At 40.9% G+C, this 27,481-nt stretch overlaps 2 protein-coding genes across 2 annotated transcripts in view; both read right to left on the bottom strand.

Moving 5' to 3' along the window:
• Window positions 1–3,108: 3,108 nt before the first annotated feature.
• scn4aa (sodium channel, voltage-gated, type IV, alpha, a) overlaps window positions 3,109–27,481 on the bottom strand; it is a 29,334-nt gene continuing 4,961 nt past the window's right edge. The window contains exons 9-23 of the mRNA XM_084079110.1: window positions 25,292–25,430; window positions 23,787–24,031; window positions 23,505–23,678; window positions 22,511–22,867; window positions 17,592–18,050; window positions 14,775–14,910; window positions 14,101–14,255; window positions 13,811–13,984; window positions 12,698–12,820; window positions 10,968–11,249; window positions 10,169–10,222; window positions 8,569–8,710; window positions 8,176–8,273; window positions 6,969–7,239; window positions 3,109–6,866 (exon numbers count right to left, since the gene is read on the bottom strand). Of these exons, the coding sequence (XP_083935236.1) occupies window positions 5,617–6,866; window positions 6,969–7,239; window positions 8,176–8,273; window positions 8,569–8,710; window positions 10,169–10,222; window positions 10,968–11,249; window positions 12,698–12,820; window positions 13,811–13,984; window positions 14,101–14,255; window positions 14,775–14,910; window positions 17,592–18,050; window positions 22,511–22,867; window positions 23,505–23,678; window positions 23,787–24,031; window positions 25,292–25,430 (4,059 nt within the window). The 3' untranslated portion in view covers window positions 3,109–5,616. The remainder of the gene's footprint in view (window positions 6,867–6,968; window positions 7,240–8,175; window positions 8,274–8,568; window positions 8,711–10,168; window positions 10,223–10,967; window positions 11,250–12,697; window positions 12,821–13,810; window positions 13,985–14,100; window positions 14,256–14,774; window positions 14,911–17,591; window positions 18,051–22,510; window positions 22,868–23,504; window positions 23,679–23,786; window positions 24,032–25,291; window positions 25,431–27,481) is intronic.
• On the bottom strand, window positions 26,783–27,250 carry LOC311059560 (mitochondrial fission 1 protein-like; the record flags this gene model as incomplete). Its single annotated transcript, XM_084077570.1, has 1 exon — window positions 26,783–27,250. The coding sequence occupies exon 1, from the start codon at window positions 27,242–27,244 to the stop codon at window positions 26,783–26,785; it is 462 nt and encodes a 153-aa protein (XP_083933696.1). The 5' UTR covers window positions 27,245–27,250.

Genomic DNA, 27,481 nt, shown 5'->3' with positions numbered 1-27,481 from the left:
AAATATAACATCTTTAATATTTAAAGAAACTATTACCCAAGTTGGGTTAACTACATTAATTAATTAATGAATTATGTGGTTAAAAACTTTAAAAATGAACGTCAGCAGCCACAGACCTGACAAGCCTGAAAATAGCAGATCTACAAGCAAGTTCACATTGTGAGCGTGTAGATCTGTTATTTACAGAGCAGGCCTACACATTAACAATAACCTGCTGAATGCCAAATTCAGTCATTTGATATAAAGTATAAAGTTATATATATATATATAAAGTTAAGATAACATTGGCTACTTTCTAGTTTTTGTCTGAGAAATAATCAAAATAATCATACTTTGTGTGGAATCTCTTTTTGTTAAAGAATATATATCATTTTGTAAAATAAATGGTGAGAATTGTAGGTTGAGTGAATCATTATATCCCTAGTGATAACGGGTACTGAACTAGTAGTGGTAACCAGTAGAGCCTGGAGAAGAAGCCCATAATGTCAAGAAGGTCAATTTGACCATTAACAATGCTCTCCGGATCATAACTGTCTGTCTGAAAGCCCACCCTGTGTCCTATACATGCCAGGCGAAGAGGGAATTTCCCCAGCCGGCCTCTGACGAGAGGCTGCTACCCTCGCCCTGGCAAGGAAAGCTCAGAAACATGAGTGGCACATCCTGCGTGAAACTTCAACCAAGGCAGCAACAGACTCAAGTCCCACTACCCCTACAATAAGGTGGCACAAGAGGTGCTTAGTTCTATCCCTGTGAGAAACCGTCTACAAACGCAGGGCTGGCAACATCCTGGAAGCAGGAGTGGGGGGGTCGGCCCGAGCCCACACATCTCCACCATTACATCTACACACCATTAAGATCTACCACGCCGGCAATGGACCCTGCTGAACCACCTACATACTGGGGTCAGATGCTTCAAATCGTCTATGAAGAAGTGGGGCCTCGCAGACAGCACAGCATGCAAGTGCGGGGGAGCTTGAGCAGACTGCCGACCACATAATCACCACCTGACCTCTGTATAGACCAACATTAGATTAGAGAACGTGGCTGCACGCCACTGAGCTGGACATATGATGAAAATACACAAAAGAAGAAGTGGTAACTTACATTTAGCCCAAAAATGAAGCTATCCTTGGATCTGTATTCTGATCCGTACATCTGATCCGTATATCAAGAAGGGAGAGCAGGACATTTTAAAGTAGACTCTTATGGTTTTACTCAACAGGCCTTTTCAGAGTAATCTGAGCTACTACCTTATCTGCTGGTTTTGAAAGGCTTAAGTGTCACATAGAAATAGGCTGGTAAAAATGTTAAAGACGTGTAGTAAGAGCAGGTGAGTAAAAGAGTGACCTGTAGCTAATCTATACTTTACTAGGCTGTCAATAAAAACATGAGAAATGTTTCCCACACCCTCAGCCTGGTCAGCCATAAATACCATCTGGACGTGGATGCAGATTCCAGCAGGAGCTCATTAATTCCCTCAGCCATTATCGACTCAGCGAAAACCAGCAGAGCAAATAGCTATAGCATATTGTGAATACCTTTTACAATGCTGCAAAACGCATGTCCTCTCCTGCAGACTTGAACATTTTCTACCTACTGTATCCTCATTGGGCTGCCGCAGCTCACCTTCCTTACAAGAGTCTCACCAAGCTGCTTCATTAAGCTGCATTCAGTTAAATCAATCAAGGCTTTCTGTCAGTTATTTTGTCACTGTTCTGAAACACCTTACTTCCCTTCTCTGTCCCTCATTCTCCATAAATATAGGCCACGGTCACAGGGGAAAATAAGGCTTCTTTAGACTGTGACAAGCACCGTTTTCATTTGTCAGATTGTATTAAGATCCAAACAGCATGAATATACATGTAGGCCTATCTGCCCCCAATAAGGTACTCAAATATGTAATTCTTCACTGCTGTCAACAGAACAGAAATAACATACAAACCTATTGGTGTACGATTCAGTACCATCTGCCACCAATAAGGTATTCAAATAAAATACATAAACACATAGCAACCATTGGTGGTCACTATGCTACATTATCTGGCTGCTTTGTGAGTACACTGCAGAGAGCTGGCAGAGACATTTGCTTCAAGAAGCATTAAGGCTGAAGGTCAGTGACCGTCACTGACCACTTTGTTGGTCAGCCAAATGTGAACACAGCCAGCCAAATGTGTTTCCAAAGCACTTCTGCAGCTGAGCTCATATCCTTCTGAATAAAGTTACATGGCCCTGGCCAAGCCACAACAGTGTGCAACCTTAAAGGAGTAGTTCACCCAAGAAAGTTCTTATTTTCTATCAATTTCACACGCCATGAAGCCTTGAATTCATTTTTTTGTTTTTGTCCCATTCCTAAGCCAATAATTTGATGACCGGCGGAGTATCCGGTATACCAGATACTCCGCCGGTCATCAAATTATTGGCTTAGGAATGCGACAAAAACAAAAAAATCTCCATGAATTCAAGGCTTACTGGGGTGTGTAATTGATAGATTTTTTTGTTTTTGGGTGAACTACTTACTCTACTATTAAAAATAGCTGAACTATCGGCTATTTTTTTTTTTTTGCCTCTGTCTTAGGTAATATTTGACAATTTGGCCAATGTTTGACAATTTTTATAGCATAGTTTATTGATTACTTTTGACGTAGTAATGGTCTTAATATTCATTTATTTCCTATTGAATACACATGGACAATCCTTTTAGCATTGTATTTGTACTAAACTGCACTTTCTCAGCTTTTTTTGCAAACTGTTGATAGAGTATTCAATCAATCAAATTTATTTTTATTTTAGAGGTATTAAAAAGGTCTTAAAAGTCCTTAAATTGTCACTTTAGAAATGTGCAGATACCCTGTTAGTCTACCATTTACCTGTGAGAGCCGTCTTATTTAGCAGTGTTAAAGATAGAAGGTATGGGAAAAACATCAACAACCTTCAGGAGACCATGTCCAACTTCTTCACCACATTGGCTCTGCAGAGGGCATCAGCTGCAACACTTTCACCACCAACATACAAAAAAAAGACCTTTCACATTCCCCATTAGTAATGTTTTATTCTAACAACAGTTATTTGTTAATAATAAAATAATGTATATACAATATAGAGGGGGGGGAAAGGCAAAAAAAAAGAGAAAATAAGTAAAATTTGAACAAAAGCTTTGATCAAAAACGTATTTACAGGCAACATTGATTGTGGATGTACCAGACCAGTGAAGCGGTGTGACTCGCCAGGTATCAAAAATGTAAACCAAGGTGCATATTGTCATTTACATGATTGTACCGCAGGAGAATATAGCCCAATGTTGCAGCATTGACAATCTCTCAAGTAGAATCGCTTTGTGTCTCAAACGCTTTGATAGGAATAACAGCCATGTTATGTATGGCCTCATAAGACAAAAGAGAACCCTTGCAGTTGATACATTCTTCTTTTTGTTTTCCAGGGATGATGTTTGAACAGAGTGAAACACATAAACAAGGTAGACTAGGCATACTCTATTATCTTGTAGTGAAGTCTGAAAAGTCATAACCCTTGTATACATATGGATACATAAGACCTATAAAACTGTGAAAGTACTTATGCCGTTCACTTGTATTTTGCAAAGTAAGACATTGAAATAATTTAAGACTTACACAGCAGTAACTGAAATAGCTTTTCATTCAAGAGACAGACTTGAAATTCAAGCTCCAATATCCTATAGCAGTGGTTCTCAAAGTGGGGTCAGGGGACCCCCAAGGGTCCCCGAACTCCACAGCCAACATTGATTGTGAGTTCCTGGTGTCCCCCAGCAAAATGAGGAACAGTTTAATTTCACTAGTATTTCACTGGCTGGAAGCAACCTAATCGTCGTCATTGGAAAAACATTGCCATTGTACTTTTCTGCAAACCACAGATATATTGAATCTCGATGTTAAAAGGAAGGCACACTCTGAAGTAGCATTGAGCCCTGTTAAGCGTGCCTGAGTGAGGCGCTATATACAAGCAATTGCCCTGCAACATATTTGGCTGTGCCTCAATATTCTACTTATCTTTTGATTTGAAGAAATGTACAATGTCAACATTTTCTCTGGCGACCAGGCTGTGTATTATTGACTATTCAGATCATAAGTTTCACTCTCTCCACTGTTATCTCCTCACCTAGGCGGTTGTAGAATAAGATTTCTGTATACCAAATCTAACATCATTTTGTATAGGAGTCCTTGGCACAAAATCTTTTCAAATGTGGCCTAGTATGTATCAATTTGGGTGTCCTTGACATGAAAATGTTCGAGAACCAATGGACTATAGGTAATGGTTAATGAAAGAGTGGTAAGGGTCCTATAATAATAATAAGAGTTGAACCTTTGTAGTAAATTTAAAACATTATACAGTTTAGGTAAGTGTGTTGCAAATATTAAATGGTACAAAATGATTCAATAGACAAAACATTCAGGACTATTCTGTTACACAAATATGCTAATGTGAACATCACATAATAGAGTTTGACAGGTACAGACAACCCTTAAACCTGAAAATGAAAATTAGATTAGACTGCTCGCTTTGCTGAAAGTGGAGATGTGTGATCCATGATTTTGAGTTTGCATGACAAAGTAACCACAAATAGGATATCTATTGGTCATGCACAGACATTAGTGATGAAATCAAGTTGGAGATGGTAAAGACTATCAGTTACAAACTGTTTGAAAGTGACCTGTAGATGGATATAAATAGTGCAATGTAAACTGGGTCTTTCAAAAATGAGCCAGTTAGCATAGGCTGCTGCTCTTGTGAATTAAGTTGTCCACGGCATTGACTTTAAGGTTTTCTCGGGTAAATAGAGATCAGGGATTCATTGGTGGACTGGGATAATAAAATAGTACTAGTATATAGATACAATTGTATATACTACTAAACTAATACTTTTATAGAAAAAACAATACAACATTTTCTATGCAATATCCTCTCCGTGTGATTCCATATAAAAGTGACTAGGCAGGAATTTGCTTTGTTTTATTTAAATAAATAAAAACGTTTTATAGTGACTCATAATTTCCAAATGGGGATTTAAGTATATGGTGAAGTGTGATTTTTAACAGTTACAAAATGTAGTTGAAAAAGAAGACACCATTAAAAGCTAATTCGTGTTTTTTTCCATGTGATATTCAGATTGTTCTTTAGACCATGAGTAGTCCAATAACCAGGAAAAACTGAAAAATGAATGGGAATGGGGGGGGGGGAGACATCTATAAAAAAAAAAAACACCATTTCTTTATCAGCTCTCACTCACTCCGACCACCTTACTTAATCAAGATGAATGCTGCTTCTACCAGTCCCATCCATTCATATTTGGCGGTGTATATATTGTGATAATTTTTGCATCGTAATTAGGAGAGATGAAAACTCTGTGCGTACATTATTGTGATAATTTTTACATTGTAATTAGGAGAGAGGAAATTCCAGTTTCATTTGGTTTTTATACTACTCTCAGGCCAATTAACAATTTGTGGATCACTTGAAAAAAATAACAGGAATTATTGAAGTTTCTTCATCTATACTTTACACTTTAGCTTAGTAGCTAGCACTACCTTATATGGTGAAAAAAACAAACAGAAGGAGACACAGTGCATTTCCTTGTACTGCGTGTTAAACAACTGTTTCTCGTAAGTATCCCTGTAAGGTGGAGAGCTGTCGGTGGGGGGCAGAGTGTAGCATGACCTCATTGGTGACCTCTACAGGCACAACCATGAGATTCTGCCCAAGCGGTTCATGGCCCGGGCACTGTGGCCCTCGTAACGAAGCCTGATCCATCTCTTCCGCAAGGTCCGCCTTGCTCCCAAAGAACATTTCCATTTTCCGCGCCAGCAGGCCCTCCGTTTCCGGCGCAACTTCCTCATCCTTCCTCTTCAACCTCTTGGAGCGGCGAATTAAGGAGGCGTGGTGTATGGAACGTTTCAGCAGGCGCTTGCGGTAGGCCCTCTGGATGACCACGGCGGCCCACTCCTCCTCTTTGTGGCGTAGAGTCGTGGCGATGGGAGCAAAGGAGTCTGAGGTGGGGTTGTTCAAGATGAAAGAGGCCTCGATGCTCAACCGCATCGCCGCCATCTCCACCGTGTCTCCCAGGACCATCTGCGTGACGGCCAGCAGGATGTCCAGGCAGTGAATCCTGTCCCCGATCACCAGGGGAATGTCCATGGCGATCAGACGGAGCCGGTTGGGCTTGGCCACCTTCAGCGGCGCCTGCAGCGTGTCGCAGAAATCGTAAAGCTGCATGTACTCGATGAACTGGGTGCCCTCCGTGTCGAACTTTTCCCAGGTCTCGTAGAACATGTCGAAGTCTTCCTCGCACAGTGCGTCGCCGCTCTCCTCCTGGGCCACGTTGAAGTTCTCCAAGATGATGGCAATATACATGTTGACCACCACCAAGAAGGAGATGACGAGGTAGCTGCAGAAAAACATCATGCCCATCCCCGGGTTGCCGCAGTTTCCCCTCACGTCCGAGCCCGGGTTCTCAAAGTCTGGATCACAGTCCGGATATTCCGTGTTCATGATAGGGAGCAAAAGGCCGTCCCATCCCGCTGATGTCGTAACTTCAAACAGGCAGACGAGGCTGCCACCGAACGTCTCAAAATTAAACATGTCGTCTATGCCGGCCTGCTTCTTGACATAGGCAAAGTTGGACATACCAAAAATGGACCAGATAAACATGATCAAGAATAGTAGGAGGCCGATATTGAATAAGGCAGGAAGAGACATCATCAGAGCAAACAGCAGCGTCCGAATACCCTTGGCTCCTTTGATGAGGCGCAGAATCCTGCCTATTCTGGCCAGTCGGATCACTCTGAACAGAGTGGGAGACACAAAATACTTCTCAATGAGATCAGAGAGCAATAACCCTGAAATGAAATGAAAAGCACAGCAGTTAGGGACGGATGTATTTACCTCCTTACCATGATTAAAGTAGAGTACAATTCTAAACTGTATCCTCTGAAACATACCGCATATAGACAAGATGACCACGACAAAGTCAAAAACGTTCCATCCAATGGAATAGAAGTATTGTCGCAGGGCAAACATCTTTAACACGCACTCTCCGGTGAAGACGATGATGAAGGCGAGGTTGATTTTAAAGAGGAACTCCTCTTTCTCTGCACTTTGGTCGTCCGTCTCCACCATCATGGTCACCATGTTGAGGCAGATGAGGACCATGATGAAGATGTCAAACGGCTGCTGACTGATGAAGTCATAAACGAGTCCCTGGATTGGGTTCTTCAGACATGGGAGAGAAACACATATTCATGTTATTGACTTTCAAAATTAGCAGAGCTCTAAAGAAAGATCCTGTTAATTGGATTAATTTGCTGTTCATTGCTGTTTTACATTTTCTATGCAAAACACCTTGAATTGAGTTATGTATGAAACAGACATTGAAATGTGTGTGTTTCATGCACAACTGAGCTAGGGCTCAGTTGGAAAATATAAATATGGTCAATGTGTTGACAGTGTACTCTGGTTTAAGACAACATGATGGTACTTGGCAATGGTAATGGTATTTTGAGAGTATTTAATTTCCGCATCGTGGCGTATTTCCAAGTGAAACTGGAGTTTTGTGAACAGGAGCTATGCGATTAGCCAATCACAGCGATGGGGGCAGGGTTAATGCACCGAGCTTTCCAGCCTGCCTCCGAATTCCACTGAACAGCTGTCTTCATGTATTTTATCTGGCTATAAACACTGATCTGGGGCATTGCCTAGGGGACGTTGACCATATAAAGGCAGTGCTGAATCAAGTGTCTGTTGTTTTCAGAAACATATTTTAGTGTACTGTTAAACTTTAGTGTCTAGCATAATTAATCATAACTCTGTATGGGCTATGACCATACAAGCACCTGTATGATTGTATTTGAGGTATTTTGTGGTCTGTTATTTGGATGACAAAAAACTATTCTGCCTCTGTTTGCGGTGCTATGGATGCAGTTCTATTCGTATACTTGAAAGGACAGTCCTTCCTAGAAGCTTGTAAGCTAATAATAAAGTCCTTTTAAAATTAATACTTTTTGACATAGTCGTGTTATAAGTGGGACAATGCAGTTGCCTAACTTGTCATTGTTGCAAAGTCACATTGGTCCTGCATCATCTGGGTTTATTATGCAATAATGGCCAGCTCACTGTACTTTATCTCTAAGGAATGAGGCTGTAACCTACTGTTGGTCGTGGGATGGGTTTCGGTTTCTTCTTGGCACCAAGTTTCTTCATGGCATCATAGTATTTCTTTTGTTCCTCAGTCATGAAGAGGTCTTTGTCTCCGTGAAGAGATAACCCAATGAAAATGATAGTCATTATATGCGGTCATATCTTTTTGAAATCTATATTTAAAACTGAATTATGGGTGTAATGTACACAGCAACATGATATTCCTAATACAGGTCTTCAAGGGTCCACCCGAACCAAAAACCTGAGGTTCTGTAATATCTCAGAACCAATTGGATCTCGGAACTAATTTCACAGGTCCATTAGGGTTCAGGTCCATCATTTTGGACCCATGAAGACCACTGATTCCGACAGAATAAAGTTCTTAATTCAAACAGTATATGGTACTCATCTTTTTCTTCTGCTGGTTGAAATTGTCAATGATGACACCGATGAAGAGATTGAGTGTGAAGAACGAACCAAAGATGATGAAGATGACAAAGTACATGTACATGTAAAGGTTGATCTCATATGAAGGCTGCTCCCCCACCTAATTGACGGAAATAGTTTAAAAACATTTTTTAATTCTATGACAAAGACAGATATTAAGACCTCTGTGGTCTTACATAGCTTCTATAATTAAATCTAACTCTCTCTAGTATACTGTACTATATGTACAGTATATATACTGTATTAAACACATTATATGTAATGTCGTTCAAGATAATGATATCTATATTAAAACTAGAAAAAGTGCTCCTCGGAGCACAAGTCTCCGCCAGGTCAGGTAGGTTATTATGGCCTCCTGGTGGCGCTATAATAGGCCAATGTGAAAAGGGTGCCATTTATTCTTAGGCCGTGCACAGCAATCGGACACTGCATGCATGATTTGAGGCATTTTGTTCTAAAAATTTGTTTTGCAAAATTTGACCTGCTGGTGGCGCTATAACAGGCCAATGTTAAAAGGGTGGCATTTGTTCCTCAACGTAGTGCAAATGTGCATTCAAAGTTTCAGCACAATCGGACGCGGCATTCATGATTTGCGGCATTATGTTCAAAACGGGCAAATATTACATGTCAATGTTAGCCAATCAGGATGGAATATGAAAAATCAAACAGATCCGCCTTGATCACATGACTATAAAGATCATGTGTACCGATTTACGTGAAATTTGGATCAAATCTGAACGCTTAATATCAAAAAATGTGTTTTACATAAGTCTGCCTCCTGGTGGCGCTATAAAAGGCAAATGTGAAAAATGCAGGGCAAAGGTTTTTCCTTGGCCTCTATAGAGTGTGCATACAAAGTTTTACACTGATCGGTGCAGTTATAGGTAAAAACACGAATCGGCCTGTTACAGCGCCACCATGAGGCTGATTTGAACATTTTCAAATGGCATTTCTTCCTCGGCCTAATGGGAATGTGTGTGCAAAATGTCACGGAAATGGCATGCTGTGTTAATGATTTGAGGCAGTTTGTTCGAGGCGGAGTACTCCTGCAAACTTTGAAAGTGAATTTTTGCCAATCAGGATGGAATATAAGAAATCTGAAATGAGCCGTTTGTTTTAATGACTATAGATATACTGTGTACCGATTTGTGGGATTTTTGGCCAAAATCTGTAGGAGTACTGTCCAAAAATGTGTTTTGCAAAAAGCGGCCTCCTGGTGGCGCTATAACAGGCCCATGTGAAAAATATGGGGCAGAGGTTCTGCTCTGGCATCCAGGGAGTGTGTGTGCACAGTTTCACTGCCATCAAGCCAACGGTGCCAGAGATTAGCTGTACACAAAATGACAGAATGACGGACGGACGGACACACACACACACACACACACGGACTGACGGACAGGGGGTAAAACATACTCTCTCGCCATGCCTTTCGGCCTGGCGGAGACAATAAATGTTAGAACATTTTAATAGAATTTATATATTTATAATGTATAATCTATCAAATCCATTTAGAAAATTATAAGTAAAATACACCAATGCTGACACCTTAAACACTCACCTCTCGTGAGTCCACAGCAGCATACATTATATCCATCCAGCCTTTAAATGTTGACTGCAAATGAAAAACACATTTCAATGAAAATGTATATCACCCATTCTTGATAATTGGGACAAAACCTTACATTTTATTTAAAAAACAAAATAATCTTCAATTATGCCGGGAAACTATATTTTAAAATATTAAAGTGTTGACTATTAAACCATGTAATGGGCCAACCTCCCACGTTTTTTTTTTTAGATAGTCAACTCCATAAGATGGCATATCTGAGTCGACAAAATGCTATATTTTTTTCTTTTAACAGTACAGTCATAGTGAGCAGTAGACAATACATTTTTTCAACGTTGCTCAGAGTACTCTTAATGCTAATAAGAATTACACATTTGAAACGATTTTTGTTTAGTTTGGATTTAGTAGGACTGACTGAGTTGTTTTTGTTGGGACACATCTGATAGCTTAAGCAGCTTTCCTGCCTTTTTTAAAACAGGGCAGGGGACCTTAGGATATAGCTAAGCCATGCCTGATTAAATTATGAGTTGACAAAGATCTTTGACACTTTAAAGGGCCAACATGAGCACAAAAGGTTTGACTCTTATCGGACAGACAGAAAGACAGACGGGGGGACAGACAGACAGACAGACGGGGGGACGGGGGGACAGACAGACAGACAGACGGGGGGACGGAGGGACAGACAAACGGGGCGACATCAATTATAGTCCCAGCCTTCGGCCTGGCGGATATAATGAACATACATTGTGTTCAGCACAGTATATATATTGGTGAAAACAGTCTTCCTCACCACTTGAAGTAAAGATAGGTACCCCAATCCAACGTTGTCATAGTTGACCTTGACGTTGGTCCAGTGGGCCTCCTGTGTGGCCTCTTTGAGGGCCATGCAGTCACTGAAGTTGTTCACCTCACTCATGGGGAACAGCTCATCTGTCGTGGTGTTGATGCAGCGATAGAACTTTCCAGCAAACAGGTTGACCCCCATGATGCTGAAGATGAGCCAGAAGATGAGACACACCAGCAGCACGTTGAAGATGGAGGGGATGGCTCCAACGAGAGCGTTCACCACCACCTGCCCAGCAGACAACAGTTTGGTTTCATTTACCTTTAACACAAGAGTAATCAACAGTATCCACAGGGTGGCACCTTACTACCTGAAGGGAGGTGCATACTGGGATAGAGAAGCCTGCGCTTTTCATACTAAAGAAAACCTTAATGTTCCACTTTTGTCAACTGTCCATAATTATGATCAATTGTATTCCTCCTTTTAAATTCACAAAGTTTTAATGCCCCTTTTCACAAAAATAGTAATAATTCCAACCTGAATTTGCAATAGCCCAGTCAAAGACTTGGAGCAAGTCATTAGTCAGTCATTATGTATACATTCTTTATTCAAAATGTTATATCTCTAATGCCCAATTTTCATATAGAATATAACCCCAAAGCCCCCCACCACCCTCCTCAAGGGGATTTGTTTTTAAAGCAGAAAAGGGTTAAAGGGTTAAACAAAATGTTGATGATTTTGCAGTTTATAAGTCATGGACATTTAAATAAAAAATTCTCCAGGGACAATTTATTTTATTAACTTTTCAAATCAATGTTTAAAGCAATTATACTTGCATTAAAACACAATTAATGTACCTTTGACAAAAAAGAACGACTCAATGGTATTGTAAGATTACCTATCAAGCAAATGACAAAATAGATTATCATTCAGTATGATATTATCATACTGAAATGAATGGAATCCAATGGCTTCCTAAAAAAATCGAACAAATCATGGTTTGGTTTGGAAACTTCAGCATTAATGTCACGTACATATTGTGGGCCATAGTCAGTGTCAACCATGTCAGGCCTGTAACGGTCTGTTATGGTCTGTTCCTTGAAAACATCAAAGTGCCCTTACCTCTCAGCCAAGTGTTATATATGCCACGCAGCCAGGTGTAAGCATGCAGTCTGCAATCATGGTAAGGAAAAGCCAGTCGAGTTAGTATAATAATGCAATCATCTTTGGCATTTGAAGAACAATGCTAGGTATGCAGATTATACCAATTGTATGGCACAGTACTCAGTAGTACTGTACAGCAGTGGTTCCCAACATTTTTAGCTCAAGACCCAAAAGAGAAGACATTTGCTTGGGACCCAAACTAGTGAAAATAGCAGATCTACAAGCTCACAACGCCTTGCGAGCTTGCAGATCTGCTAATTTCACAATTCATCAAACATTTGTTTTCTAATTAGGGAATTTCTTTCATTATTTTTATTATATTCATGAAATTCTTTTTGAAAAGAAATTGAAGAAATTTGTTTTCAGCTCATGGAAATCCTTAGAACATCTTTTAAAATAATAATACTTAATGACACCATTTAGGAAACAAAAAAACAAAGGGATATTCACTTGTGACCCACGAAAATGGATCTGTGACCCACAAATGGGTCCCAAGCCACTGTTTGGGAAACAATGCTGTACAGTATGTGCATAATATTATGCCAAATGTGGGTTTATGGCCAATTACTTACCCTCATTCCTTCAAATCTTGAAAGTGCTCGGAGTGGCCTCAGGGCCCTCAGTGTTCTGAGAGATTTGATTGGTCCAAGGTCAGAGTAGCCTATCCAGTTGGCAACCAAACTAATAATGGACACCTGTAGAAGAATGAAAACATGTCCTATTTAAGGGCTGTGATGGTCTTTAAAAAGGAACTACTGTGCACTCTGGCAGTGAACTATAATAGTCGCAAGGTTGGGTTGGTTACTGTCAAAGTGTCCTTCCTTATATGGTTTCCTCCACTGTCGGTATGTGGTATGTGAATGTGTAATTGGGTGAATGTAATGCATAATGTAAAGCGCTTTGGATAAACGCGCTATATAAATGCACCATTTACCACTGGCCTCTACAGGTTGAAACTTTTAACCAGGTTGCATTGCTGGCCACGCCACAATTGTGATGTAACAGTACAGTACCCATTTAACCACCGACACTTGAGGAAAAACAGATGCTATTACATCACTATTGGGTTGTGGCCAGGTGTGGCTAGCAGTAGCAGTGTAACCTACAGTATATGAAAGTTTCAATCTGTAGAGGCAAGTGCATCATTATTTTACTACACCATGACTTGGGTTAAACTAAATATATAAAAAATACATACATAATTCAATGCAAAACTGAAAGCATTTGTATTTAACCCAAGACCTAGGACGCATCTGTGTCATTTTTCTATTTGAGCTAAAAAGCATTATTTTACACTTTGGCTATTCAAAAATAGCAGCGCTACGAGCTTGTAGATCTGCTATTTTTGAAAAATCATAAAAATGTGTGCAAATCTTTGAATATATATATTCTTTTAAAGCGAACATTTTTAACTCAAATCTTTGCTTCTGGGGGTCCCTGGAACAAAATATTTTGAGATGGGGTTGGCGGCCAATTGCATATAATTTTGGGGGTCCTTGACATGAAAAGGATTGAGCACCACTGATATAGAAACATAGGTTTTTCAGAAAACTGTTGGGATTTAGAAGACATTTGTAGAATCGGCTTCAGGTCTTAAAGGGTTAAATGAACCACGGTACAGTTAAACAGTATCGTGTCAATTGTACATGAATGTGTGTGTAACAAAACACTGCATAAAAACTTACTCCCACAATGAAGAAGTCCAACCAACACCAGGCATTGGTGAAGTAGGTCTTGTAGCCATACGCCACCCACTTAAGGAGCATCTCAATGATAAAGACATAGGTGAATACTTTATCGGAGTACTCAAGGATAATTTTGATAGTTCGCCGCCTCTCGATGTGTATGTCTTCAAACGCCTGTCAAAGGTAGTAGATGTTAAACACTGAATCTAAAAGACTTAAAATCTCAGATGTATAGGAAAAAAAAGATGAATTGCTCATTACTGATTCATTATTTGCTGACAGCAACTCACAAGAGCTCCACTGCTAAGGAGGATCATGAAGATGATGAAAGTCTCAAAGTAGTCGTGCTCTACGATGGTGAAACACGTCCGTCTGAGATTCCACCATTTCTTGCCCCAACCCTGAGTGATGTCTGCAGTTAGACAAGGCCAGCGCCCCACACAATCTAAGGGGAGAGGGACGTCCACATTAGCTGTTCATTTCGATAAAAGTCTGTCCATAATAAGCTCAAAATCTCGCATCATTATTAGGGCTGCTGTTCACAATCATAATATTCAATTATTTGATCAATTTACGTGATTAAATTAGACCATAGAATGACTGTAGAATGAGGTAAAACAAAAGTAGAAAATGGTGGTAAATGATCATCACAAGTTATCCAAACCCAAACAGACATCTTGAAATTGCTTAATACCCAGCAGTATTAAGTAACTTTTTCATTTTGGAACAATGATATACATTTACGTTTTGGTGAACTTATTGGAAATTATGGCATGATGTGATTACTAAAACATAATTACTTCGATCGATCGATAAATCAATTAGTTTCACCCCTTATCACAATAATACCCATTAAGTAAACTGAGTCATTACATTAATGCACAACTACTATATTGTCATCTAGGGCATAAACAGACACTGCGCAAAACAACTTCAGTCTGTTGTGTTGTGGTTCTCGTCATACTGTCAGTGAAGCAGGACTCTGGTTCCACTGGTTCTTCCTCTTCCTCCTCCTCTTCCTCTGGTTCAGGCTCAGGTGGCTGGTAGTCCACTGTGCTACATACCGAAGAATCATCATCATCCTCCAATGTAACCGTCAGCTAAAAAGAAAGAAAGAAAGAAGTTACTGAGCATTCATTAATAAAATAAATAAATACAGTGTGGCTATTTCCTATTTTTGTCCAATAAAGAAATCCAATTATTTTTCCAATTATAAGTGTGATTTAATGCCATATGCAAAGCGTTTGGAATTGCCTTCGCGTATGATATGTGATTTTCAAATAAACTTGCCTTGTCTTAATGATTTTTACATAGACGTTTAGATGCTTCAATATATTTTTTCTTGAAAAGGGACAGAATCAAGGAGCAAACTGAAATGCTCATTAAACAGCAAGGCGTCTAATGTGGAACACTATAAACCTAACAGTGAAGTAGAGTAGGAAAGCTGAGAGGACACTGTTGGGATAAGCATGGAAGGAAGACTGGTAACATATCCCCCACTAGCAAGGGTATGCGCTGGAAGTGACTTGAACTCTGTGTCATTTATAGTATATTGTGATGTCCCTATATATAAATGTCACAGTTTGATGATGGGAGTTTTTGTTTTATTTTACCTTTATTTCTGATGGTACAGTGTAGCAAGGAAACACATAGAGAGTGTATGGGAGTGACATGCAGCAAATGGTCCGTCCAGCCGGGAATTGAGCTGGGGACTCTGTCAGGCATTAGAGCTCATGTGATATGCACCCGAACCACTCAACACAGTTAAATTAATACATTTCCTCTTGGCAGAGAGAGTTAGGTCATCAGACCAGGGTCATGTGGGTTAACTGGGTTACCTGACTGATATTGACTAAAGTCATAGTGGCTGATTTGAGCAGAAGGAGATGGGAATCAGCTGCTCACAAAGAGCAGAGACGAACGCAGCCGGTCAACAGCTAATGGGGAAACGCAACCACAAGACTGTCACTACCATACCAGTTGGACTGTACATAACTCTTTTCCCTGTACCCCCTTTGATTGATTGATTGATTGAATACTTTATTGAAAATGAATTCAAAAGGATAAAAGCACAAAAAAGCCAGAAGGCTTGTTTCCATTGTGGTCCTTTTGGGGAAGGGATGTAAGAAGGCAACGACACAATAACAAAAACAAAGACAAAACAATAAGCGTATTAATTAATAAGAGAATGTAAAAAAGAATACCTATTTTTTTTAAATAAATAAAATAGGTATTTTTTTCACATAAAAGAGATAAAGACAAACAAAAAACAACAAAAAATTAAATAGGTATTTCCACACTTAGGACATATTGACAAAAAAACAAGAACTGTGTACTTTTGGTGTCTTAGTCCTATGTCCATAACCACTGACTGAACACTTCCCAAAGAGCAAGGACATTACTATACTGTATATTGAAGAAAAGGACAGCACTGGCCAGGAAATACTGACACAGAGGGCGAGGAACGCCAATGTTTGGATATCCGTATCCGCAACCCTGAGAACTAGGCAAGTAACCCACACTTGACACCTCTGCCTGTATCTAATTTGCCACTCCGATGACCAGCCGCCAAATTGTGAATGTCAGAATTCTACACAAGTTCTGATTCTTCAGATAATTGATAATATCTACAGCAGGTTAATTTGACCGTGACAATATGCACACTGAAACTTCTGAGACATTTTTTGCCAGGGACACCACTTTGAAAACCAGACCCATTTTTTTCTTTAGACAGAGCATTTGAACTACTTTCTGCCACATCGACCTACAGTATGACCAGTAACAAAGCACCTTCAACACTCAACTGTAATTTATTGTTATTAGACTTTCAGTATAATATAAACTGTCCCCTCCTGAAGCAGACAAAAACATGGTGACCGAATTAGATACATTTAAACCCCCATTGTGCAATATACAGTATAGCCATTACAGACAAACACAGGGAACTTTGTTGTGCTTCAAAACAAGAGAGACTATGGCAGCCAAAGAGAGGCAAACTAACTACCTAGTACTGGTAATACAGTATGTCGCTGGATAATCCCCCATAGTGGGGAAACATGGGTATGGGAAGGGGTGAGCAGCAAGGGAGGTGCTGAGGTGTTTCAACAGATCAGGGGGCAGCTTGGGGTGGAGAGCCTGAAATCCTAGAAGGAGCTTTGAGTCTGGATGAATTTTGACAACATGCTTTAGGAAGGAGGAGAAGACAGCAAGTGCACAAGCATGTATACAAATTGGTTGGTAGTGTTATCTTCCAGTGAAACCTTCATTCAGCATAGCTACTATTTTCAGATACAAAGCATTGCATTATACTGTAGATCATTCTTAGTAGAGTTTTTTTTGTTTTGTCATGGTCCTGATGATAAATACATTGCAGTTCAGCTTCTCTGGTTTCTAGCTTCAAGAAAGCGCAAGCCATAAACCATAACAAAAGAAAAACAAAAGCTTCTTATCAGTGAACTCACTTTGTGGTAACATTGAGTATATCTTACTTACTACCAAAATAAATAGTCACTTGAGTTATGGCATATCCAATTCAGCTGCTGCTTTGAAATATAATGTCATTGAGTTGTCATCACATACTGTATGACATGGCATATCGGACCCGAGCCGCACTAAGGAATCAGGAAGCATGGTTTGTTGTTGCCTAATGCCTACACATTTGCCATGCACTGTACTATGCCATTCAATTAGATTCAGGTAAAAAAAAAGAACCTGGAGATAACATTGTACTTGGTTCTATCATGTCCACTTACATTTCTCCTCTCATGTCTACTCCTCTTACCTTGAGTTTTTCTTCTTTCTTGATCTCCTCCTCTGACAATGCCGAGTTATTCTCATCATCATCACCATCTTCATCCACGCTTTCAAAGTCTGACTCTACCTGGGCGATCGGAACAGTGAGACCGAACTCCCCATCCACCACAAAATACCCTGAAGGCCTGCCTTCAACCAAACAGTTACATATCCCGTCCGCCATTTTTAAATTCTCACCAGTGTCCAAGTGGTTCATTTCAATGGCTTCAGTTTTTGGGTCCATGTCATCCGAGTTGTCCTCCTGTGTGTCTTTGGGCTTTTTGCCCAGAGACCGTAGGACCAATCCAATGACGAAGGCTTTAATCCAGTCGATGCCCCTGGTAATCCGACCGATGGCTATCTGGAGATTGTTCACTTCTCCATCGTCACCCCCTTCCGAAAGGCCGCTGAATGAGCTGAGCAACAAGGCCAGGAAGAGGTTCAATACCTGAAGGAAAAATACAGCACTGAGATGAGGAGTTGGCAGCCACCATTTTACATTGATTGTCAATGTAAAATGTAAAGTGTAAAAATGTACCTCGAGTAAATTTCCAAGGTTCTTTTTTAAATGACAAACATTTTGAGGTATAACATAAGATTAGGGCATGCTTATTTGAAGAAACATTAAGTATGTATCAATCAAATGCAAACTGATGATAACCGATCCCAGCTCAGAATTAATGTGCCCTGGTCCATGCAGGTACATTTTCCAGCACAAAAACGATTGGCTAATTTCCTGGAGTAACTCGTGTTCAACACATAAGAAGGTCAACATTAGACTGTTCAACACTAGAAGGTCATATCTTGTATTTCTAATGGACATTACAATGCATTTGACACGTATGCTATTGATTACTGACTGTTAAAAACGTAGTGGAGACGCCTCTGCCCTTGATCTGCACACAAACTCCAGAGTGGCTCATATACATAACGCATATCAAGTTGGCCGTGTGATGGGACATCAATAAATATTATGTTGTCTGCCGCCTGTTGCGGAGGTAGCTATCTTTAGTGTCTAAAACCTGTTAGTCCATTTCTCGGTTCCTATTTCCCAGGTTTAGAGGGAGATCACCATTACATGGGCCTTGGGCAGGCTGATCTCATGCATTCCCGTGTGAGAGCTGTGAATCAGTATGGGGCAGAGAGAAATGGCTGAGTCGGACAAAAACCAAGCCCCAGGACATGGTGAGGAGGGTGGGAGTTGGATGAGGGGAGGAAGAAGAGAGAAAGAGTGTCTCAAAGGAAAGGCCAGAAGTCGATATGAACCAGGACATCAAAGGAAGCACCATTCACTGTAAGAATGTTACCTGTGATCAAGTATGGTCCAATGAATATTTGTCAGCACTCACCTTCCAAAGCCAGAAGGTTTCTCCTGTCACCATTAACCTCTTTTTCAAATGCAATCTTTAGCTTTGGAATGTAGTTGAACATGTTCACAAATATAGATTAGAATGTGTAGAGACTATAATAATTAAGTAGAGGAATTCTACATTTATAGAGGAGTTGGGAGGTAGTGGGGAAAGCATAGTGTTTATGCACTATTAGAAGTTGCCGAGATTTACAGCAGGTGAAAAGATGAGGATCTTAGGAATTTAACAAAGTATTTGGAAAGTTTTTGACTGTAAAATAAGTCTCAGGAGACCCACATGTTTTCCATGAGCTATATTCTATAGCCTGCACAACGGCGTGGTACAACTTTTTGCCAAGAATGATGGCCTTCACAGGGCCATAATGAAGGCCATAATGCTTGGCCGACACGTTGTACCACTTGTGTGTTCAGTAAAACACAATTCTAGGAGAAATGCTGTTGTGCAGACTTTTGTTTTAAACTCTAATTCTTTTCCAGCACCAAAACTGGATGTTTGTCGCAAACCCACTTCTGAACTCGAACAAAAGATCTGCATACTGCACAAACTTGTTCCCATTTGTAGGATTTTTTGCCCACGAGTGGCAGGGCTCTAAGTATGGCGATGTCAGTTGGTTGGCCAGTCTGTCATTCTGTCTATTTGTAACTTGTTGGTCCCAAACAACATATCTTCAAAGCTGATTGGCTTGTCATGGAAATTGCTGTTTGCTCGGATGGCCACTACTGACTTTGGTGACGCCATTGCCTTTCTTGTACCACCCTTAGGCCAAAGTTTCCACTTACGAGATGTCTCAAAATCTAACATGTTGATTGTTATGACGTTATTGTTATACGTTCAGCACGATCATTCCCACAGAGGGTGAACCCTAAAGATTTGAGTGGCCCAATGACCCTTCCTCTAGCGCCACCCTCAGGGAAAATATTTTTTTGATTTTTCATAATCTAATAGACAAAAAACTATATGTACTATTTTGTTGACCCCGTGGTATTTCCCCTAGCAGCACCCTCAGGCCAAAATGTCAACTTTGCAATGTGATTACCTCCCCATCAATTTAGTTAATTCTGCTACCAAATGGCCTTTCTGAAGACCCAGTCTTCTGTATTGCGAACTCTGCTCACTCAGCTGTCACTGCTGTGTTTGTTGAGCCTGTGGCAGCTAGCTCATTTAAACTTGATCTTAGCACATACACAAGGTCAGAACCACTGTGTGCTGGATTGAGTCACTTGATTAAAATAGTTGCCCCGCTCTCGTCAATTGCGTAATTTGCCTTGAAGACAGCCCAGACAGTGCGTGTGCGCGTGCATGCTCCTGACATAAGTCAGTTTGATTTGATTGATTTGACTGCATTTTAGGCCAGACATGTATCCGTTTGGATGAATTCACACCAGCAGCGTCATTTTGCTGCCATGTTCTGAGAATGTGGCGAGGTTCAATGCAAAGTCTATGGAGAGAATCCAGAAAAAAACAAAGCATCAAAGTTGAGGAAAGCCCAACTTTGACACATTGAGACAACAAGCCATTCAAAAGTGCGCTGTACTCTAAAGTAGGTGTCGAGTAGGTATATTTACTCGATACCACAGAAAAAACTACTGTACAGAAGTAGCAAATGGTCGCAGTCGGGCAGAAACCTTGTATCTCCATATTTCAACTTTAACTTTTTCTGTAAATGAATACACTACTTCATAAAAGAGTGTTGCACAAAATAATGTAAAAGCTCACAATGCCTCGCAAAATCATAAAAAAAGACACAATGTTTCCACCCGATAGAGACGAAATATTGACAACGTTTTAAACTAGCTGGTGTAGATGTGCAATTAAACAAGGTTAAGCAACTACATGGCCTATTTCTTGTCTAAAAATCTGTTGCAAACAAGCTGCCAGGGATGAGAATCAAGTGTCTGTTCTCTACCCTATGTGCTCCCCAGCCGAGTGCAGCTAATCGCTTTGATTCGCTCAGAGCTCTTGTCTGTGCACAACTCACTTACAGTATTACTGTATTTACGAGGGTGCCACTCATAATGTCAGACACGGCCAATTAATTGCATTTCAAGAATGTTCTTCACTCAACACTGCTGGTGTGAATCAGTGTTAGCGTTCATAGGGTAAGGGTTAGAGTTAGAATAGTTGAGGTTAGGGTAAGGGGATATGGAATGAATGGAATGTCAATGCAATGTCCCCAAAGGTTACACAGCCTGTGTGAGACAGAGACAGAGACAGAGAGAGAGAGAGAGAGAGAGAGAGAGAGAGAGAGAGAGAGAGAGAGAGAGAGAGAGAGAGAGAGAGACGGTCGTTTGGCACTAGACTGCGTGCGGCACTTTTTGTTAGCTCATCCATTTCCTTTTCATCTCTGTAAATAACCCAACAGGAAATGGTTTTGGCTCTCATCGTAAATATGAGACGGAAGTGATCAGCTGCATCATCTGCATGTCCTTGTCCTGTAGGGCCAAGATATGTCAGGGACAGTTCCACATATTTGCTGTTTGCTGTTGCTTGATGTCAACTGAGACGCACACTGCTAGAACCATAGAAATATAGAACAGACATTTCTATTCAAAGCCTCTGCATTTCTTTTTACAGAAAGTCAATGGCCGTGAACGCCGATCTACAGCATACTATTTTATTTCTATAGTATGACTTTAATTCCACTGAATGATGTAATTAATGTATTCTTCTACATGTCTGAAGCAGTATTCTTTAACAGAGGTGCGTTCACCTGCATTTCATTGCAAAGCTCTCATGTATGTGTTTAATGAGACCATGTGTATTTGGAATGCACTGTAAGGCCATCCAGTGGAAACAGTTTTAACCCCCAGCTGTCTGTCCTTGGCACCATCTAACTGTGGTGGGGGGGGGGGGGGGGGGGGGGGGGGGACACACAAACCACACACTGCTGAGCCCCCCCCCCCCCCATGATAACAAGATCCCCTGCAATTATAATGCTATAATCATTAAGATTTAGAGAGATTTGAGATAACAGTTTGCCAGCTTTACAACTTAACAGTAGGGACGAATGTTCAGCGATCGGTGTTGAAAGGCTGTGGTCCTTAGAATACGCACATACTTAAGCAATGTATCCTGACTAAGTGCCGGCTATCTTTTTCTATACTCCAATACACTGTCCTATTTATAGTAGCTCGAGTCTTTAGCAATTACAGTCATGAAAGAGAAGACATGAAACATGTTTTGCATTTGACCTATCATGCGATACAGGCCAGCTCTGCAACCGTTTTTGTCACTATGCACTGGAAGACCTATGTATTCTGTTAACAAAACACAGTTCAGACTCTTCTAGGCCTGATTAAAAGGGTTAACTTTAACCACTTAAACCCCATAGTGTTGAGTGGAGTCCCTCAGGGCTCTATGCTAGTCTTTTCTGTTTTCGCTCTACATTAAATATCTTCATAGAAAATAGCAGATCTACAAGCTTACACCGCATTGTGCGCGTTGTTTCAAAGTTTCCCCTCAGAATATGGACCCTGGGGTTAAAGTGGTTAATATTTTGGACCAGATACGATTAGTGGCTGAATATGGCTGCACTTACCACCAGGTTTCCAATGACCATGACCATCATGAACACGACCAGGCACATCCCAGCTCCAGCCACCTCCATGCAGTCCCACATGGTTTCGATCCACTCGCCGCAGAGGATACGGAACACTATGAGGAAAGAGTGGTAGAAGTCGTGCATGTGCCACCGCGGCAACTCGCAGGACTCTGCGATCTTGCAGACGCAGTCCTTGTAGCTTTTGCCGAAGAGCTGCATGCCCACCACGGCAAAGATGAACACGATGATGGCCAGCACCAACGTCAGGTTCCCCAGTGCTCCCACGGAGTTTCCGATAATCTTGATCAGCATGTTGAGCGTGGGCCAGGACTTGGCCAATTTGAAGACACGAAGCTATCTCCACCATCACGGCACGCAAAGAAACACAAAGTTATGTCATTGTCTTAAAATGAGTGTTACACTTAAGCCTGATTATACTTCGTCATACATGTCGCGTGCCAAAAGTGGCCGATCTACACATTTGTAAATCTGCTGTTTTTTGAAAAATGCTGCCTAAAATAATATGCCCAAAATAGGGATGAGTGGTTATAGCTCTAAATTCCAATTTGTTCAGTAACAGGGGTCTCCCCGTCTGTACAGCTCTTTAGTCAACAGAAAATACATTTTGGAATATCAATTTGATCCAATCAGGAGAGAGAACTCATACAGCATACAGGATAAACAAGGGAAATTGTTGGGGGGGGGGGGGAGCAGGGGGGGAGCAGACAAAAGTAGAACTGGTGCACTTTAAAATTGAAGCTGATCTTTGTGGGGTTGTCTCTCTTGATTGGATAAAATTGGTATCCTGACCTGCGAATGTATTTTCTGTTTACTGAAGTGCTGGAGAGATGGGGAGATCCCTGTTACTGAACAAACACTCTATAGCAATGATTACTATGGGAATATAGATCGAGCTTTAATAAAAAAAAATTGGAACAAAAGGCAACTGTTGTTATGTGGTAATGCTGTAAAGCAAATTTCCTAGCTTTACCAGACGGAAGGACCGCAGCACAGACAAGCCCTGGACATTTGCCAGACACAACTCCACCAGACTGAGAGTGACAATGATGCTGTCAAAGATGTTCCAGCCGACTTGGAAGTAGTAGAAGGGATCCATGGCGATAAGCTTGAAGAACATTTCTGCCGCAAAGATCCCAGTAAAAACCTAAAAGCAGGAAATACTTGTTTAATGTACATAGAGCTGCACAGAAGAATAATTAGTGTTCATTTAATTCCCAGAGTGGACGTGTTTCAAGAGGTACTACATGCTCACCAGGTTCCCCACGGAGAGGATGTGGTCAAACTCGGGGGTCATGGGATAGTGTTCCATTGCCATGAAGAGGGTGTTGAGCACGATGCAAATGGTGATGCCCAGGTCGACAAAGGGGTCCATCACCACAAAGAGCACCCACTTTTTGAAGACGATCCAAGGCACGCAGCAGTCCCACTTCAAGAAGATGTCAGCGAACTTGTACCACATGGGTGGACAGGGCCTCTGAGCCTCCTCCAGGTCTACACCTAGACAAGAGAAAAAGCATTGGTATTGAACAAATGAGGAAATGAAACCCATGATAGTAAATTATCCATTATCATCATCCTATAATTCTGTGTGCGTGCGTCCCCAAAATCTATTCTGCACGGTTATCCTCAGTGGCTGGAGCAATTGATCTGCATTTGCACACAGCCATTGACCATTACCATGTGCACGGAACACCGAAGCCCATTTTTCGCTTTCCCCAAATGTCAGCTGTTTATTAGCGATTTTGTGTTCGCTGGCTCCCGGGTTGCCAAATCATGTGCGTGAAACAAGCGCCGGTGTTGCCACATCCGTGAAACAAGCGGACCATGTCGCACTTTGGGTGCTCATATCCCCCGACGGGTATGGTCTAGTCTGTATAACAATTGAGATTGGAGTAGTTAGAGTAGCCTCGACAATTCAATAACATCTATCACATGGAATGAAAGGTGATATAAACACAGGGATTCCATGTCTATTCACAGATCCCAACAAAACTTTTGGAAGGAAGGAACCATGTCGGATTGATTTGTATTGGGTAAAGCGATATTATTTGTGTTGGTAACCAACAGCTAATAACCAGCACAAATATTAACGCTTTGCCCAATAAAAAAGAGGTGTTATACAAAACAACACATTATTGAGATAACTGTTATCTGTAATATTTTTTTTGTAATCTTACATAGGCTATATTGGGTGACCATTCATTCTTTATAAGCATACAGTGTAACATTTTTGACTCTGATATAAAGTGCAATGTACCATTAAAATGAGTGCCCTGTCTGTGCCAAGGCAGAGATTAGTTGAAATAGCACAAGTTTAGCACCAAAGATAGTACAGTACATGCCACTGTTATGTCAACAGGGATCTCTGACCAACACACAATGTGATTAAGGTCCCACTCAATACCTCCGTACCAGCCTTGAAGAACGGAGCGCACACTGTTGACAGCGGCACGTTAAGCCAAGAAAGTACACCTCACATTATTGCATGGCCTGTTTGTACTCGCAACTAAGCCTGGAGTATTTCTACAATCCCCTGAGGGACTTGACACTTCATCCAAGATGCTCATGTACCGCTGCTCCATCCTCGCACTTTTCCAGAAATATAATCGACTGGATGAAAAGCAGACCCGCGAAGGCACATTTTTACACTCTCAGTGTTAATTTAGCACAGAGGCTTTTACTGTGTACAAAGGTACTCGGCGAGCATTAGCTGTGAACAATCTGTATTGACCGTTTTCCTATAGCGCTTGTCTGTACCTTCAATGGCGGCCACAGAGAAGACAGTCAGAGCACTGCTGGCTCTTCTTTTTTGTTTCAGACCTGCCCCCTCCACGTGAAGCATGCTGTGAACAGAGCCGAGTGACTTCTCCTTCAGTTCATCATCATCGGATGGAGGCTGAAAGAAATATGTTGAAAAGCAGTTACAGACAGTACTAGGCCATCAGTGCAGGACTGACTTCATCATAGCCCATGGGACACTTCCATGAACATCAGCTTAGCTCAGAACAGGTTAGAAGGGATCAATGGTTGTAAAAAAAAAAAAGAAGAAAAAAAGAAGAAGTATGAACATCTACAGGCTTAGCTGGGTGCTTGCTATAGGTATATGAACAATAGTTAAATTGTTCCGGGCGCTTTCGATTTGAGTCTTCATTCACCAGGTGAATGAGGTGCTCACATAGTCAATACGTAGATTCTAGAAGACAGGAAAACCCTTAGGCTACCTTCAAGCACACTAACAACGAGCCAAGGATATAGTTAACATGTATTGCTTTTACTGCCTTCTAGGGCAAAATGTTACACTTTTAAAGGCTATATAAAGGCCATATAAAGAGGAGGATGCCTCTCAAATTTGGCCATGGTTTCAACTCGATTCGCCTGCTTAAAGATAAATATTTAAAATACCGGTATGCGGTTTGTGAGTTTATCCCTGGAGAGTATTATTATTAACTTTATCATTCTTTATTTTATTGTCATTATTTTTTATTTTTTATTTCTCCTCAAAACGTTGGCATGCTGTAAGCTCCAGCATACTATCACCAAGAGCTCTATTCAGCCTTCAACATATTTTTATCTCCTTCAGGAATAGCCAGGAAATGTTCTTTTTAATACGTTTTGAAATATGTTACCTTTTTCAAATTTTTATTTTAGGCTATACTGTAATGTCTGGGTCATGTCTGATGCTACGACTGCCGCAACAACGAACCAACTTGGGAGTTTGGGTCATCTGTTTTTACATGGAACATCCTGTGTCTGACATCAAGAACACTGCTTCTCCAGGAACAGTAGTTATCCTCTTTATTCTCCTCAAAACTTTGGCACACTTTCTTTCACCTAGAAGCTTTACATTTTAAAATTGTTCATCTCCTTCAGGAATAGCTGGGACTTCCTGAATTTTAAAACAATCTTTTTACATGTAGAATCAGGACCCATCTAGTTTTATGATGGAAGTCAATGACACTCATAGCGGGTTGAAACCTTGCCTAAATATAGTCCTATGTCATAGATATGTCATAGATATGTCATAGATGACTGAGGTCATAGACCCGACCAAATATGGAGTTCCACCAAGCGTAGTGGAGATACACGTTCCACCAAGGCAACCTGTCTGTTGTTATTTCCCTGACAACATGGGTGTGGTTAAAGCCTTTAGTGTTTGTTTTTTTCATGGACAGCAATGGTCAGTACATCAGTCTTTCCAGGAAGAGGAAAGCTCAACCACCACCCCCTAACCCCCACTTTCTCCTGCTATCATTTTCTTGCTCCCTTTGACACAGCTAATAATACAATGAGGGCTAGTCCAGCCACACCCAGGCCAATTCCTCCGACGATCACCATGCCGACCAAGCCATCCTTCTTCAAAGCCTCGTCTATGCGCTTCTCCATCTCCAAAGCCTGCTGGTTCATTGGCTCATTCCCCAGCAGAGTCCTGATGAACTTCAAGGCCTTTTCATACTCCTTTAGCCTGTAGTTGGCAGCCGACAGGTAGAATAGGACATCTCTGGAGTCATCCCTCGTTCCATTCTGAATCAGCTCATGCAACAGGTCAATTCCCTTCTTGATGTGATCCGATGATTTGCTCCTGATTAGACACCATGCATATTTAAACGTGGTGTCATTGGACACAGCCCCTTCTACAACCTCGGCATTGTATTTGTTCTCAAATTGTAAAAGATCTTCAGGAGTTACCACGTCCCCTATAACAGCCTCCATGTTTGTGGAAACATGAGCAAGTCTTTCAAGTTTTATATTAGCTAGTCTATGACGTTAGTCTATGACGTCAGTCATCTGACATCATAGACGTGACGTTTGGTACACAATAGAAATGTTTTTTAAAACACCCACGTTCTCTAGAACAGTAGTTCTCAACCATATGATGTTGGGGGGTCCCCAGATGACAGTGAAGTCACAATTGAAGGACTTTTAAGACCATTTAATACCTCACAAATA

The sequence above is a fragment of the Gymnoscopelus microlampas genome, assembly GCF_963454915.1.
Source record: "Gymnoscopelus microlampas genome assembly, chromosome: 14".
NCBI lineage: Eukaryota > Metazoa > Chordata > Actinopteri > Myctophiformes > Myctophidae > Gymnoscopelus > Gymnoscopelus microlampas.
The sequence above is the reverse complement of the archived record's forward strand: the minus strand, read 5'-3'. Positions and strand labels throughout refer to the sequence as shown.